This window comes from Patiria miniata, unplaced genomic scaffold, assembly GCF_015706575.1.
Source record: "Patiria miniata isolate m_02_andy unplaced genomic scaffold, ASM1570657v1 HiC_scaffold_13, whole genome shotgun sequence".
Taxonomy (NCBI): Eukaryota; Metazoa; Echinodermata; class Asteroidea; order Valvatida; family Asterinidae; genus Patiria; species Patiria miniata.
Window position 1 is genome coordinate 5374691 of NW_024037051.1, and position 15696 is coordinate 5390386.

The 15696-nt window shown below is 39.5% G+C and overlaps 1 protein-coding gene across 1 annotated transcript in view; it reads left to right on the top strand.

The window, feature by feature from the left end:
- LOC119720840 (ras guanyl-releasing protein 3-like) overlaps positions 1–15696 on the top strand; it is a 60748-nt gene that overhangs the window by 34316 nt on the left and 10736 nt on the right. Inside the window, exons 5-8 of the mRNA XM_038190701.1 lie at positions 7996–8127; positions 11309–11459; positions 12770–12943; positions 14891–15007. Coding sequence (XP_038046629.1) covers positions 7996–8127; positions 11309–11459; positions 12770–12943; positions 14891–15007 — 574 coding nt within the window. The remainder of the gene's footprint in view (positions 1–7995; positions 8128–11308; positions 11460–12769; positions 12944–14890; positions 15008–15696) is intronic.

Consider the following 15696-nt stretch of genomic DNA (forward strand, 5'->3'; position numbering starts at 1 on the left):
GCACTTCCAATGTTTAATTTTCTCTTTTGTCAGTCAGTTTCAAATTAAGTTCAAGCAAAGTCAAACAAGGAGCACGCGTTTTCGTCCTGGAGTATTCGATTTCGTCTCGTCTATGCCCAAACTTGTTATTCTGAAATCAGATTCGTCTAATTGATTGATGTACATGTAAGACGAATTCGATCTCTGAATGCTGCCATTCGGCAACAGCTTATGTAATGACGAATATTCTTGACCCGGTAACTAAAGAGGGTGACCAAATTTTAACATTGTATAGTAAATGACTAAATTGGTTTTGTTAAAAGCATGTGAAATTTTCGTGGATGAAATTGAATGATAGAGTTGGTGAATTTTAATGAAAATTCCTTTACAATAGCCGTGAAAACCTATATTATTATTATTTTTTAGGTGATTTTATTTTGTGTGTTTGTTTTTGGTTCATGTATTGGTTGTTGTATCATAAATGGAGGAAAAAACTAGCCTTCATTATAGTTTACAATAGCCATGTTTTTTTAGGCTCCTTGCAGTAACCCATTTGTGCCCCCCCCCCCAAATCAAAAAAACGTTTAGTTTACTTTTTTACTTTTCCCCTATAAAATCCTGAGCACAAGCCCAACTAAAATGATTTAACTTGTTGCCTTCAGACTTATTAATAGGAAAAATATGTCAACATTTCTAACATTTAGGCCCAGATATGGTAAATGCTTGGATTGGTTTTAACCACTGGTTTGGAGAATTCTGACACTAATTCATTGGTTTGGCACATACATATAAAGTTCCTTTTTCTAGAGTTACTTTTTGACTCATTTTGATATTGGCAGGAAATTTGCTGGTTCCTTCAACACCCCCTCATCCCCGGCCTTATCCTGAGCTTTCATCCCCCCTCCGGATCCAGCCCTTAGACTAAGGGTTTTTTCCCCCTACTTTTTTTCCAGAATACCTTGGCTTCCTTTCTGACTTTATTATTACTATCGTAACTTTTGGAGACACTTTAGCGCCAAAGTGCTGTGGTCCAATGGTAACAGTGTTCGACTCGTGTGCCATGGTACATGGGTTTGAATCCTGACCATGGGAACATGGTGCTTGTGCTCTTGAGCAAGGCACTTTACCATTATTGCTTTGTCCTTTCGGATGGGACGTAAAGCCGTAGGTCCCGTGTGTTGTGTAATGCACGTTAAAGAACCCAGTAACACTTATCGCTGAGAGAAGGGGTTTGCCCCGGTGTTTCTGGCAGTGGCTGCAATATGCGCCGCAGCATCTTGTAAACCATTATAAGGTGCTACATAATAGATCTCATATTTCTAATAAACTTTATTTACCTGTTTTTAATAATAGACATATCCCCAGTGCCTTGAGTACCTAATAGTTGGTAGATACGTGCGCTATATAAGAATCCGATATTATTATTATATCTTTAGGAGACATGTGGAATTGGGGAGACATTTCACTGTCTCCCTAATGCCTCGATCAGCTCCTATTTAGAGGCAAAATTTTACCATCGCAAATAGGCTAGATCAATTGCTCGTGGTCCAATTAGTAAAAACACCAATATTCGTGGGGGTAGGCCTAAGGGAAAATTGGGGTTAGGGGTCAGGGGCCGTATTCACAAAACGACTTAAGTCGTAAAAAAGCAAGCACCCCACTTAAATATGCGACTTAGACTAGTTTTACAATTTAAGCAGTATTCACAAAGCATTTTCACTAAGCGCCCCACTTATTTTCATGACTTAAATCTAAGTGTGGTCGGACCTGTCTTAAGTCAAGTTAAGTGGGGCACTAGGGTGTCATGGCGGCTTTATTCCTTTCCGTTGGTTGGTATTTTTAGGCACCAAATTGGACTTTCTAGGGGTAGAGGGAAATATCGTAAATAACGAATGATTGTAAAAGGAAAGCCAAGTTGAAATTAATGTGTGACAACCCTAAGATTGTAGTTCGTCGACATTCTGACAGTCATTTTTGAACGATTTGTTGATTTTTATGCGGGCAGCACGGGTACGATTGACGAAACCAATGTAATGGCATGCACAGTCCTACCACGTGACTGCCGAAAGGCTATTAATTAAAATTAACTGTCTTACCTTCCAGCGCGTATGACATAAATCATCATGACAATTTGTTTCATACTCGATAGTAAATAAAATGAACAATTCACTTGTAGTTTAGTTGTTCAAACGACCGTAAAAACTATGGTAAATAACTACATGCACTGAGAGCATACGATGTGCATGACGAACTAGGTGGACGCGCGCGTGACGCAGATAAGTTTTTGTGTATTAAATTGAGCTTGGAAACTGCGTCGCAGAATACGCGCACGCATGATTATGTTAAGGAAGCACGCACATTATTGATTGAACTGCTGCTGCGTAGGAACGTTTATGACGTACATATTTTGTGCATTGAGCAAGAGTGACTGTTTTGAACACTTAAGTTAAGTTGAGCACTAATATAATTGGGGTGCTTAGATCTTTCGTGAATACCATATTAAGCGTCCCACTTAAGTTAGTAGGGTGCTAAGATTTAAGTATGGCTTAAGTTATCTCTTAAGTTTGAGTTTTGTGAATACGGCCCCTGGAAAGTCGGAAACAATTTTGTGCACAAGTCTATGGGAATGTCTCCACAATGATATATTTTTCAGTTATATTATTATTGGTTTACTTCATAAAAAAATGGCAGTATGTCAACCGGTAGGTATAGAATCGCACTGTACATTTGTACAAGTAAATAGTTATTAAAAGTGGAGTAAAATTGAAACATGAAGTAAGAAATAATGAACTAAAAAATTGCATAAAACAGTCATCACTGTACTTTTGATTAAAAAGACGCATTAATTAACAAACTAAAATCAAGCAAGGAGAAAAATACGAATAAAATTGTACAGATATCAGATTAAAAAGGGATCTTATAACAATCACGCAACAAAACAGTACATTTTATACATCCGCCCCTATTGGTCGACACTGCTTAGTCAGTAAGTTAGTTAAGCTCGGAATGCAACTGACTTCTTGGTTCTGCATTTAACAGTAGTTAAGTGATTTGTTTTTCTTAAGTTATTGTTCCTAGTGGGTGGGAGCCAGTCTCGGAACCTGTTTAAACTGAGGAGAGACATGCCGAAATTAAGGGTCAACTTCTCAAGTTTCTGGGATATTGGAGGAATATTTAATTCGCTACAGATTATCTCATATGGGTGATTCATACAATAATCATGGGTAAGAATGACACGCAAAGCCTTCTTTTGCAATTGGGTCGGACTCCGACAGTAGCACAGAATCACCTACTACACACATACGTATTGGACTTGTGTGTTTAATGTGTTGGCTGCCCAAATCAGCTATTTCCCCTTTTCTCTGCTTCTGCCTGGCTAGGCCAGGTCATGTACAGTACAGCATTAAAGCTGCTGTGATTATCTGCATGGAGCAGCTGGCGTTTTTGTGATCACTATAAATTGCCTGGCTGCGATGGGAAAGGAGTGGTTAATTCAATGGACTGTTTCCCACTCTCATCTCATGGTAGTGTGCGCACTCCTGCAGCAGGCTGATGAAAGCAAATGGAGTAAGCAGCCTCGACTCCATGGGCAGCATCCGCATTCCTTTACTAACCCCTGGCCGTGTAGAATACGTAACTGACGCTGCTTCACTGTTCAGAGCGTACTGCGCGCGTATTTCAAAGACTGCAAGCCCTGTATTATGCGCTTGCGTTATCTCCTGCACGTCATGTACGAACATGTTTTTTTTCAAAACTGCGTGATGCCTGTACGATATGGATTCTCGAAGCCTTATTTTTCGCAAAAACAATGTATCTTGTGTTGTAATTACAGAGATACATGTACATGTACATCTATTTACAATGTAATAAAAATCCTTGCTCTATAACGTGACGTCAAAATCTCATGTTTGAAAGGATTGATTCTACAAAAAAAAATTCAAAATTTACAGCACCGAGTGGCGCTTGAAATGCATCGATCGACTGAAGTCCTAATTTAAATCTCCCAAATAGTGGGAGATTTAAGTTACACTTTCCAGGGGTTAAGATCGCGCAAGTCATGATGGGAACCAACATGGCGCAGCAAGATCGTACCTGTGGGGAACAAGGTTGCTGGGGTAACATGTGTCCTCTTGCCTGAAAATAATAACAAAGATTGAAATAAATCTCTTGCAACCCGATTAAATGTAACAGTTTTTTGTAAATTTCTATAAACTTTCTAAAAACTCTTAAAAAAGGTTGTCCACCTGAAACTCCAATTTTCTGTAGGAATTTTACCGAAAAGGTGCTGTTAATTTTGTTTATCTGAAGATGTTCCGCGTACCTTTAGTTTGTCAAATTGTGTGAATATTGTAAGAAAAGTCTTGAATTTGTAATCATTATAATGATCCATCTGAAGATACAGGCCAGGCCAGAAAAAAATACACCCACTTGAATCTAAAGATGCCCACTTAATATTTTTTAGTCAAATTGTTTGAAATGTTGACAGAGTAGTCCTAAGATAGTATTAGTTACCCATTCAAATAAAAAGTTCAAATTTTCCATGACATTAAATGGAACCAAACTACGTAGGTCTGTGAATTTGACCAAAATGATCCATGTGTTTATACATGTAACTTGCCTTGGAGGAAACATGGAATTGAAATGACTAAAACAAAAAATGACTGGATCACAACCGGACTGCACTGACCCTGTTTTCCTCTGTCCAGCCACTTGTGGCTACGTGCATGCCATGCTGACTCAATTATGAAATCAGTATTATTGAAGCAGGGTTCGGTCATTGCACACAGTGTCAGTGACAAAAATCCTGCAGACAACGGGGACGGTGATGATGATGAAGATGAAAAAACGCCCCAGGCTTTTGTCCAACACTGATTTGATCAGGGTCCCCGACCAGGAAATGCAGTCTCCTCAAATTGTTTCTCTCGCTGCATAAAAGCGACCTGTGCCCGCAGGGCGTACTGATGGTTACGAGAACGGGATCAGGGGCAGTACGCGTACGTGTCCACACAGTGCAGGCCAGTGCTCGATGACATGCTACGAATGCACAGTGCTGCGATAGTGAAATGCTTTGCTTTCGCTGCCGGGATATGAAGGAGGCATATGGGTGATGCTTTTGTCTAGGTGCAGTACGGCCTGTAGCAGTTGTTGCTTCACTGAAACGCAAACTCTTTTACTGCATTGTTATTCAGATTCTGAGCATAGTGTTTTAATTTTGCGAGATTTTTTCATGATTTGGTAGGCTGTTAAAACGTTGGGCTTTGACGTTTCTGGATCATCATTCTCAAAGCCCCAATTATTTAACTTGCTACATTGATTTAGTTTACTCAAATTAATGTTGCATATGCACCTTTCTTTTGGACGCAAGCATTGCCTTATGAAGGGATGGTAGTCGGTTTGTATGACTTAGAACTCTGGTTTGCATCTGCTTTTTCAAAAAAAAATGTTACTTAGACACGCCTTATCTTAAGACTTAAAAAGGTGTAGATGTTTATTAGTACGGACATAGGCTATTAAAGGGCATGTGAAAGCATTCACACTTTTTTCAAAGCCTGCAGGCTCAGTTGGTTTCTTTCACTATAGTCAGCACAGAATTTCATTGCAATGAAACCACAAACAGCAGCACCGTAGATTCAATCATTGATTTCTGGGGTTTTTTCCAGAGAACATCAGTGAAGGATTACCAGTAACTGTGTCCAGCAAAGTACATAATTCGTAGAAAAGTGTGACAAATTGAATATCTTTTGGGCAGTAACAAAGTTGCGATGGAAACCACTGTACAAAAAAAATCAATAATTGATGGATATTGAAAGTGCATTTGCGTGCAGACGCAAACCGCAATTTTTGAAGTAACAGAGAAGCCAAACCATATTGTTTCCTCTGAACAGGAGAGAAATTTGAGCTGGAGATGAATTAATTGTGCAGAACCGTCCCAGTTACAGTGGTGAATGCTTTAAAGTAGGCTGACTTAGTTTTCTTTGTCCGCTGATTCAAGGTTAAGAGATACCTGTATTCATTTGCAATTCTCCTCAAAAAGAAGTGCGACACTTGAGACGCTGTGGTACGTTAGAGAAGCTCTCTACACTGTCTTTCCCAAATGCCACCTAAGGCCGTTGCCATTGTGGCCCTCATGGCGACGCATCAGCTGCAACACGTGGCCAAGGGATTCGGTTTCTTCTCAGAGATTCTATTTAGTTGGGGGGGGGGGAGCTGAGATAAAAGTGCATAGAATATACACCGTCTGCATTGTCCTTGACTCAATAAGCAACCGTGGCATTTGCCTCTCTGAAGGATAAATGGATTTGGAATGAGAATCAAGGTATTGATGAATACCAAGGAATGCACGTGCGATCCTGCGTGAATGCGCGTGCTCTACGTGCGCGTGCCAGGGCTTAAGATTTCTGTAGGCACTCCGTTTTCATCCCAAGGGAACTGTTTCCCTACAGGATTCACGCTGACGTGATTTTATTGTGAATGAGGTGATTTTCTTGGAGGCACTCAGCACGTCTTCCGGTGGTTAAACTTGTACATGCGCGTCACACATACATTTGTATTTCATCTTAACAGCTGAAAATTTGATTTTGCCATGCTTTCTCTTTCTTATCTCTGCTCTGTGGAGTACCATTCCTGAAGTTGCCATTATTTTTTAGTTGCCTGACCCATCGCACATTTTCTGACTAATTTTTTAATGGCTTTCATCCTTTTTCCACTATCAAACATGAATTTTTTTGGAAATGTCGGAACAATCATAAAGTCTCACAGAATAATTACCTGCCCAACATAAGCAATATTTATATACAAGAACTTTACATACTGGTATTTGTTTATTAGGCTATGTTTTGAAAGTCGGTACATGCGCATGGAAATGTGAAAATGTAAACTGAGAACTTATTCTACATATTTTGTAATGATTTAATTGAAATCATGTACCCTTGGTGTAACTCATTTTTTGTTATTACATGCATTCGAGTACATGTACATTTTTTGTGGGGAGTAGGGCTACAATTCATTGAAACAAACGAAGACTTAATTGTTTAGGCAACCTTTCAGTTCAAGGATATTGATAAATGTATAAACTGCTAAAATAAAAATAACTTGTGTTACTACATTACAGTTGTTATTATTTTAATTTGTTTTATTTGTCTCTCAAGCTCTTGTTTTAATCTATGAATGAACTGTAAATACTGTTGAATCCCTAAGACTGTGCAATCATGTTTCTTAACATACCGGTAAAAGTACTTAACAGAAGTGTACCTAAGTTCAAAAAGTAAATTAAGAACAAGAAGTATTCTTGCAAGGGAGAAACAAAATCAGTCAATCATGAATGAAAAATCAAATTGTCCAAGAAACATTGATATGTAGGACTAGGTATTTGATTGCAACTTGGTTAGAAACTCAAAGGTAATATACAACATTTGCTTTTGCTGTAATTTTCAGAAATGGATGGAATTTGGGGTTGGTATTTTATACCAAATATTGTTACGCCTACCTGTTTAAGGTTTTGTGTTCATGGATGCTGGAAAACTCAAATCAAGGACAAAAATGCGATCTGGTTCCCTGACCCTACTTCAGACAAAACGGAGCAATTTGTAGACATCAGGGAATTGTTTGGTCAGGGAACCAGACTAGCTGGCTTGCACCCGTTCACGGATGTGTAACCGATTGCAAACAACATGTGGACTGACTAAAGTTGGTAAAGTGGGGGCAGTATTTGAGAAAAAGTCAGGTTTTTTTCCAACGATGGTCGGCTGACCATCGTTGGAAATTGATACAAATATTCCACTTTTCTTGAAAATGACAGCACTCTAGTTCCATGATTTCACAGGATGCTTGAGACTATAATTCACTTATACAGTCAAGTAGGGTATTTCATAATAATTTGGTAGTTTTGTTTTTTGATGTTCGCAAAGGTTGTTTATTGTCTTTAAAATTGAAGATTCTATAGGACCCATGCCTGCAGTTTTTATTCTGCCGAAATTGTTTTTCTTATCCATGGAGTTCTTATATTGTGTTTTTCAGATACTGGATCGTTCATTTTCCTATGCATTTTGACCTGGACCAGGGTCTGTCCGAGATCATGGGCCAGCTACAGAGCATCATTCAGGCCGAGGGGAACAGCCATCTCAAGCATGTCATAGACATCTCCAATGTGTGAGTATGCATTCCACAAAGAGTTTGTCGATTTCTCACTCTCATAGCTGCTCAATATTATGCGTGAAAGGCTAATTTGTAAGCATATTGTTGCGCAAAGTTTTCAAGGTCCGAATCTGTGGTATAAGGTACTTTTAGGACCCCTTTATTTTTTGGGTTGGCTAAACTTTTTAACTTCTTGCAAGGTGTTTGTGATTCCAAAATCATTTTGCAGCCTTATGCATTTTTTAAAATTTAGTTTGACCCCTTTTAAAATCATTTTGAACAGTACTTACTTTAGGGCAAAATGTGGCATACCTACCAGTATTAGCAGTTGAAGACATGCAGAGTGCAACATTCCCTGCTTGTCAGCCTGTGATGTTATGAGAGTAGCTGTCATTCTCGACCAATCAGAGATCGTGTTACAAAAAGCAAATTTTTTCACCAGCCATTCAGCAATGTGCTTTTAACTTGTTCGGCATTATCGCCATCTTCCTTTTCAAGTCGTGTGTTTTGTGGTTGTCATTGTGGTTTGCCCCAAAATAAAAACCCTACCTTCTTTCCACAAAATTAATCCGGCTGATATTGAGCGTGGTATCGCTGTCGATCAGTTGTAGATGAGTCCGAAAACATTAGAGTGGCACATTCGCCAGCTGTTCAGTCAGTTGAGATCAAACATAAGAATAAGTTTTCATTTTTTTATTATAAGTTATATAAAGAGCAGGGTCCTGAAAGTAAATTATGCCAAAATTCGCAAATACCGGTGTTCCTTGACTCATCTTGAAAAATCCCACTTTCATGCCTTGTCGCGGATTCCACCCTGTTCATGACAGATCACATTATTTATGTTGAAAGTGGACAACAAAGAAGAGCAAGGCACACAGGATCAGCTCTATATTAGCATCACCATTATACGTGCCGATGCATCACTTTGAACGGTCCCCACCCTCATGTGAATAACCAGGGGCCCAGTTGAACCATAAAAGCCTATGCAAATACCGTGATGTGTTTATACAGTGCCCGTGCGTTTGCTGTGGCGGTACATAGCCCATCCCTTCCCACTGAGTCCGTGCATATGAGACACGAGGGCCGTCCTTACTAGTGACTTGAAGCAGCTAGGAGCACACTCTAATCTGGACGGAGTGAGTGAAGTCGGCCGTTGCACTCAGGCACGCACCAATTGCAGGCCGCGCAGGGAGGTGTGGGTTCTCTCCAGGGGACTCTGGATCAATGGATTCCAGTGTCGCTGGATTGCCTCTATAGTGCTCATGCGTTAACCTAGATTCGAACACACATGCACAAACCCTTCGACGCCCTTTCGCTGAGCGGCAATTCCATGGCAACCTCGCCTGTGATTCCATGGCAACCTCATTGGTGGGTTTTCGTGAGAGGGGAATCCCCCTTCAGTCTGACCCAAAGAAATTTCACTATTTTCTTTCCTTTAAAGGCAGGAGTATATCATTTGCAGCTATCCAAAAAGTAACTGACAAAATTGTTGTTGAAAACATACTTAGTTTAAAGATAGTAATGACACTAAACTCCCTGCCAAATTATTCTTTCTGGCATACTGTTATATTGAAGAAAACAATAAAAGAAGGTCATTTCCAAAGATGCGTCTAAAAATGCATTTTTGGAAATTTCCGTTAGTAGTTCATTTTTAATTCAGCGAAGCCGTGAATGGGAGCGCGCAAGCATTGACACGACGCACAAGTGCGCGCGGTTGCTATAATTCGTCAGTTCAGTGCGTGACATAGCGTAGCTGCAATCGGTTGAATGAGATTGTGTCCCGGACGCTGATTACGGGCGCAATTCAAAACATGTCTCGGCAACTTTTGCATTGAAATCGAGATCCTAGAATATTGTTTTCTTGGAATATAAAGCATTCACTGAGCTAAAACTTCATCAGGTTAGTTTGTTAAGCACCTTTAGATTTGGAGCACTTTTGTTGCTTGAAACGAAAAAAATGCACAAATGACAAATGATATACTCTACCGGTACCTTTAGTTATAAAAAAAAATTGCAAATTTCGGACCATTAACAGCTTTAAGGATTTGATTTGATTAACAGTACTATCCCTGCCTCCTAGAAATTTCTGAACATCTGTATTCTTTCAGCTATGTATATCTTCTTCGAAAAAAATGTCTGAGCAGGAAATATTAATTAGCATAATTATGTGGTAAACAAACTCAGCATGGAATCAGTTACATGTAGTGTAAATCGCACAATAGTTTCTCTGGTTGCCTGGTTTTTATCATGCATTCTGTGCCGAGCATGTATCTGTGCTGGTGAGTTCAATGAAACTAAAAGCATCTGCCTGCCATTTTTTCAAAGGATAGGTTAAATCTATACCTGTAGCTTCATGTATAGGAACGGAACTCCATGCAAACTGAATTGAGCAAGAGTTTGTCCCCGGGATATTGTGCTTGGGTTCAGCAGCCTTATTGATGAAGGAGTTGAGGAGGAGATTGAGACCTATCTAGCCGAAGACTTGCTCTTAATTGATGCACGCGCCCCGTCCTGATTTGTAATTACACTGTATGAGGCCGCGCTTCACGGCTCAATTGCACTGGAGCGTACATGCCGGCGTGCATTTTGTATAAACACCACGTGCTGAGGGAGCGGTGTAATCATCCTCGCCTTGTCAGGATTGATAACGTCATCGCGGTGAACGTAATTTACTCCAAAGGTGCTCTTTTATTAACAAATTGCCTCTGTTTAAACAAACCGACCGGTTGGACCCTGAATATTTGTCGGACTGTAATTTGTTTCCTCTTTGTTTCTTTGTCCAACCGATGGTTGTTTATATAGTGGATTGCTATGGATATTATTGACGCATTGAGCCATTTGACAAAAGAAATTGGTGTTTTTTCCCCTGCAGTTGCAGAAAATGTTTTGTTTGTGCTTTTATGTGTAAGATGTAATGTAATTTTGTATGACTTAAACATCAGTTTTATAGATAATTAAGTATCCAATTCTGAATACATACATTGTATACTGAGGATATCATAAATTATAATAAAACTGAAAAATGTATTAAAGCACTGTAGAAACACGTCATCAAGCCGAAACCTTATCTTCTCCAATCCTTTGAAATCGTCCAAAACCTTGTTGTAAAGTTAAAAGACCAAGGAGGGTTAAGTTTAAATCATTTTGACGACTGTGATTTTTTTTTGTTTCTTCTTTTTGCCTATCCCTTCTACAGTCCAAGTTATGACTGGATGCGGGTCATCTCAGTCCGGAACCCGTCCATGCGGACCAATCGGAAGGTCTCATTGGTCTTCAATCACCTGGAGCCACGGGAGCTAGCCAATCACCTCACATTCCTTGAGTACAAGATCTTCCGGAGACTGAATGTAAGCCGGAGCGATGGTAGCAAAAGTGGGGAGGGGGAGCAAATCAGTCAGAAATTATATACACTATTTTTCTGGCCCTCACAATTACCCTAATTTTTGTTTTGAGTTAAGGTTTTGACAGAACCAAACTTTTGCTGCGGTTTATTGAAACTCAGATGTTTATATGTTGGGAGAATCCGGGCACGTGATCACTGTACACTCAATGGAGGCCCCCTTTAATGGCTAAGCATTGTGCAAGCTATTGTAGAGAGCAACTGCCCAAGGGTGGATCCAGGGGGAGGTGGCCAACGGGGGCCATGCCCCCCCCCCCAAAAAAAAACCCATTTTTTTTTTTTTGAGTGACGTCGCAATAAAGTTAAATTGGTTAAAGTGGTCAGAAATTGCCTCAGATTGCACCACAGAGCATCTAGAATCCAAAAAAAATTGGGGCCCCGAACCCCACGCCCTTATTTTTTGGACCCACTTTTTGGGGGACCAAATTTTTTTTGGCCCCACCCCCCCCCAAAAAAAATTGTGTTCCTCCGTGATCAAAGTGATCGCCTGCCCGCATTGGTCGATAGCCGGAGGGTTGGTTTGTTATCAACTTTTTTTGATAATCATTTAGGAAAGAATGTTGTATCCAGACGCCACTTCTTCGGTTGTGTACAAAGTCCATGGAGAGTCGATTGCATTTTCTGAAAGAATTGGAAATGTTTCTCAGTCCCAGATTCATGTCTTTTCAACATTTTTTTGCAATGATTGACCTTCATTGAGATAATTTATAGTGGAAACAGTGGCCTCAGGATGCAACATTCTTTCCAATCTTTTTATTTAGTCCCTCCTCCCTTCCCATGCACCACCTTAAAAAAAAGAGGGATTATAATTATTAATGAAAACCAGTTAAAAAGGACCTGTAGGCAAACTTTTTCAAAATGGTATCCATAAAGTATCAAACTGTATACATGTAGGTTTGTACAAATTTTTAGAATATAGATGTAAATCAGATTATCAGTATTTTTATGTTTGCAGCAATTTGAGTATAGACATATTTTTAAAAGTGGGAAAGTGGATATAAAGTTGAATTGAATTGAATGAAGGGTTTTTTATTGTTCGTACCATTCTCGCAGTCCGAAGACTGAATTGCGATGGTTTACAATTAACAGAAATCATTTAAAAAAAAACATTTATACATATGTTCGACATTAAAGTATTCTAAAAAGACCATTAATTTTTATGCATAATGTTAAAACATAGAAATATTCTAAAAAGACTCTTAGTTTGAAAATTATTAAAGTTTAAAGTTTGAAAATTATTTCTCATCTTTTCTTCAGTTTGCCGATTTGAAAAGTTACGCCCTGACTGGTCAGCTGAAAGACAACTTGAAATTGGAGCGCTCGATTGGCCTGTTCAATGGTCTATCGCTATGGATACAGTGCATGATACTCAGCAGGCACACCCCAAAACAAAGGGCAGAGGTCATCACAAAGTTCGTAGAGGTTTCCAAGGTATGTGAAAATCAAGATATTTTTAAGCCCTGGCAGGTGCTTCTACGTGTCACTTTCGTGGTTGGTGGGACAGTGGTCGGTCGGTAGGTCTATCCCCGGAAAATTGACCAAAAACGGGCCCCCAAAGTTTCCCATAAAATATAACTACCAACTGACCAAAAATTGACCAAATGCAATACCGTCATCATGTAAATGCACTCTTGGCGAAAGTTTTCAGAACACACCCCTTTGTCTCAATCGATGTGCATGCGCGTCTATTTTGCATATGAAGTGAGACATTCCGGAACCGGGCCAGAGCTTATTGTGCACTCGCGCTTGTTTTAACAAAAATGGAAGAAGATTTTAGTCAATGGGGCCCTTTCAGAGAAAAATGATTTGAATATTCCAAAGTGGTTTATAATATTCAATATTGCTTTTGAATATTCAATTGATGACTGGAAAATGAGATGTTTACATTTTTATTTCGTTTAAAACTTATGGCCCTGCATGTGTATGTGGACATGCAAGAACCTGGAATGGTTTCGATTACCTGTCGATAGAGTGGACGTTTTTCATTTTGGGTGAAAGAATGGAATGTTCCATGTACACAAAAGAAACAAAGATTACTTTAGATTCTGTCAAGTTGGCTTGGAGTTGTTGAACATTGTTTTATCGATCGATATCTGAGACAGGCTTGAAGGGCCGATATCGCATATCTTGTAGTGTCAACCAACTCCCTCTGTACTACAGGGTTTAGTGACCCTATGTCAATCATTGGAAGGGAATGTAGCATTAGAATTTTATCATCATTTTTAGGAGCGTTGTGTCGCTATCTAAGGTTGGTCCTAGTCCAAATGATAACAGGCCTGGGACGTGAGCCAGAATTGTGTTAAAATTCCAGGCTTATTGACGCAGGTCTGAAAGATCCTATTTGATAGTGACGACCCATTTTCATCAGGGGTCAACTTTATTGACCATTTTTACCACATGAAGATAACTTGCGATTTTTAAAAGGCCCATGCAATGTAATTTTTATAATGCAATCCTGAAGAATGCATCTTCATGTCCCATTTAACCTTTATTTCAAATTTCGTTTTTCCATTTTGAAGGGTAGTTTGGTGCCTTTTTTATTTTTATGTTAATGGAATTTCCATGTTCATGAGCAAAACTGTGATGTCATTTCAGGCAGAAAGCTCCATGTTACAGCTATTTCAGCACCAAAGGTTGCCAAAATTTTGGATATTTTGCTGTCGTGAAATTTCTTTCCTTTGTTGATTTGTTGTATAAGTGTCAGTGCATGGCAGTAAGCCAGTGAGCAAACGTTTCTCACAAATGTTTTCAATGAGCAAATTTTGGGGTTCACATTTTTTGAACAGAATACCCCTAAACTGAACCGTGTCTTCCTGAAATGACGTGACAGCAACAGCGCCCTCAGTTGTCCGGAACAGCATACTTTTTTTAACTGTTTTAAATAAAGAAGTGCACTTTTCAAGAAAACTAACCAAAAAAAGGGATGTCACATAGTTTTTTTATACATTTAAGAGAATAGAAAGTTGCACACAATGTGTTACTCAGAAAAATCCTCTCATGGAAACTTCAAAGCAATGAAGTGAAACTACATACAAAACTACAACCTTTCCCCCTCAAAATTTATGAAAGTTAAAGTGTTCATGTCGTTTTCTTCTTCGGGATTGCCTGGAACCAGTTGTTTGTATATTTCCTGGTATGGCACGGCCCTTATAGATGTATTTTTTTATGAATTAAACTAAAGTAAATTTCAGCTGCTAAGTTGCTTAAAATCAAATCTTGAAAAGTGGAGAATGAGCGGGAATAGTTATCCACAATTCTCAAGCCTCACTGCAGCCTTTCCTATCATTTATGAAGATATTTATTATAAAAACATAGCAGCTCCATAGTTCTGCATCCTTTCAAACATTTGTTTTGTTGTCTCTCCCTAAAACCCAACAGAGATTAAGACGACTGAATAATTTCAACACTTTGATGGCGGTGGTGGGAGGACTCAGTCACAGCTCGTTAGCCAGACTCAGGCAGACGCTGGCCTACGTCTCATCAGACACTCAAAAGGTATGTCTACTGTCTCGGGAAGTGCTCCCATTTTGTTTAAAGTGCATTTGGGGAACATGATTCAATGAGAGCCACAACTTTCACATATACCACGTATCTGCCAAGATTCCAAATTTCTGAGCACTGAACTTTTGGGCGAGATAATTTGGATCAATGACAAGCTATGAAAATTTACCATGGCAAAGGCGTTAGTTGTTCATTTGCTGTTCCTAGTAATCTGACGAACAATTTTACTGTTTTGACTTGAGTACAATTCTCTGATGGGATTGTGCTGGGGTTGATATTATTGGTTATCCCACGAGCCCGAATGGCACACAGGATAATGTAGTCATCTGTGTCCCTTAGGCTTTGTGGTATGTGGAACACAGACGCATTATATTTCCGTGTTCAACGAGCGCGAATGGGACAACAAATTAACCTTCAAGCAAACTTGATGCACAGTGAAGATGGAACACGCACGCTGTACACAAACTTTTCAGCGGTTATCCTTTATACATGCGTGTTGTACGGAATGGTATGTGCATATCAGAATAGCGCATTATGTGGAGTGCGGTATGGACCGTGGCCATAGCAGGGGGGGGGGGTGTTTCAACCTCAAAACCCCCCCTCTGGATCTGCGCCTGGGTGTGCGCATTGCACCTATTGTTCCCAAGTGCTAGCACTACAGAGCTGGGTTCAAACATTTCGTG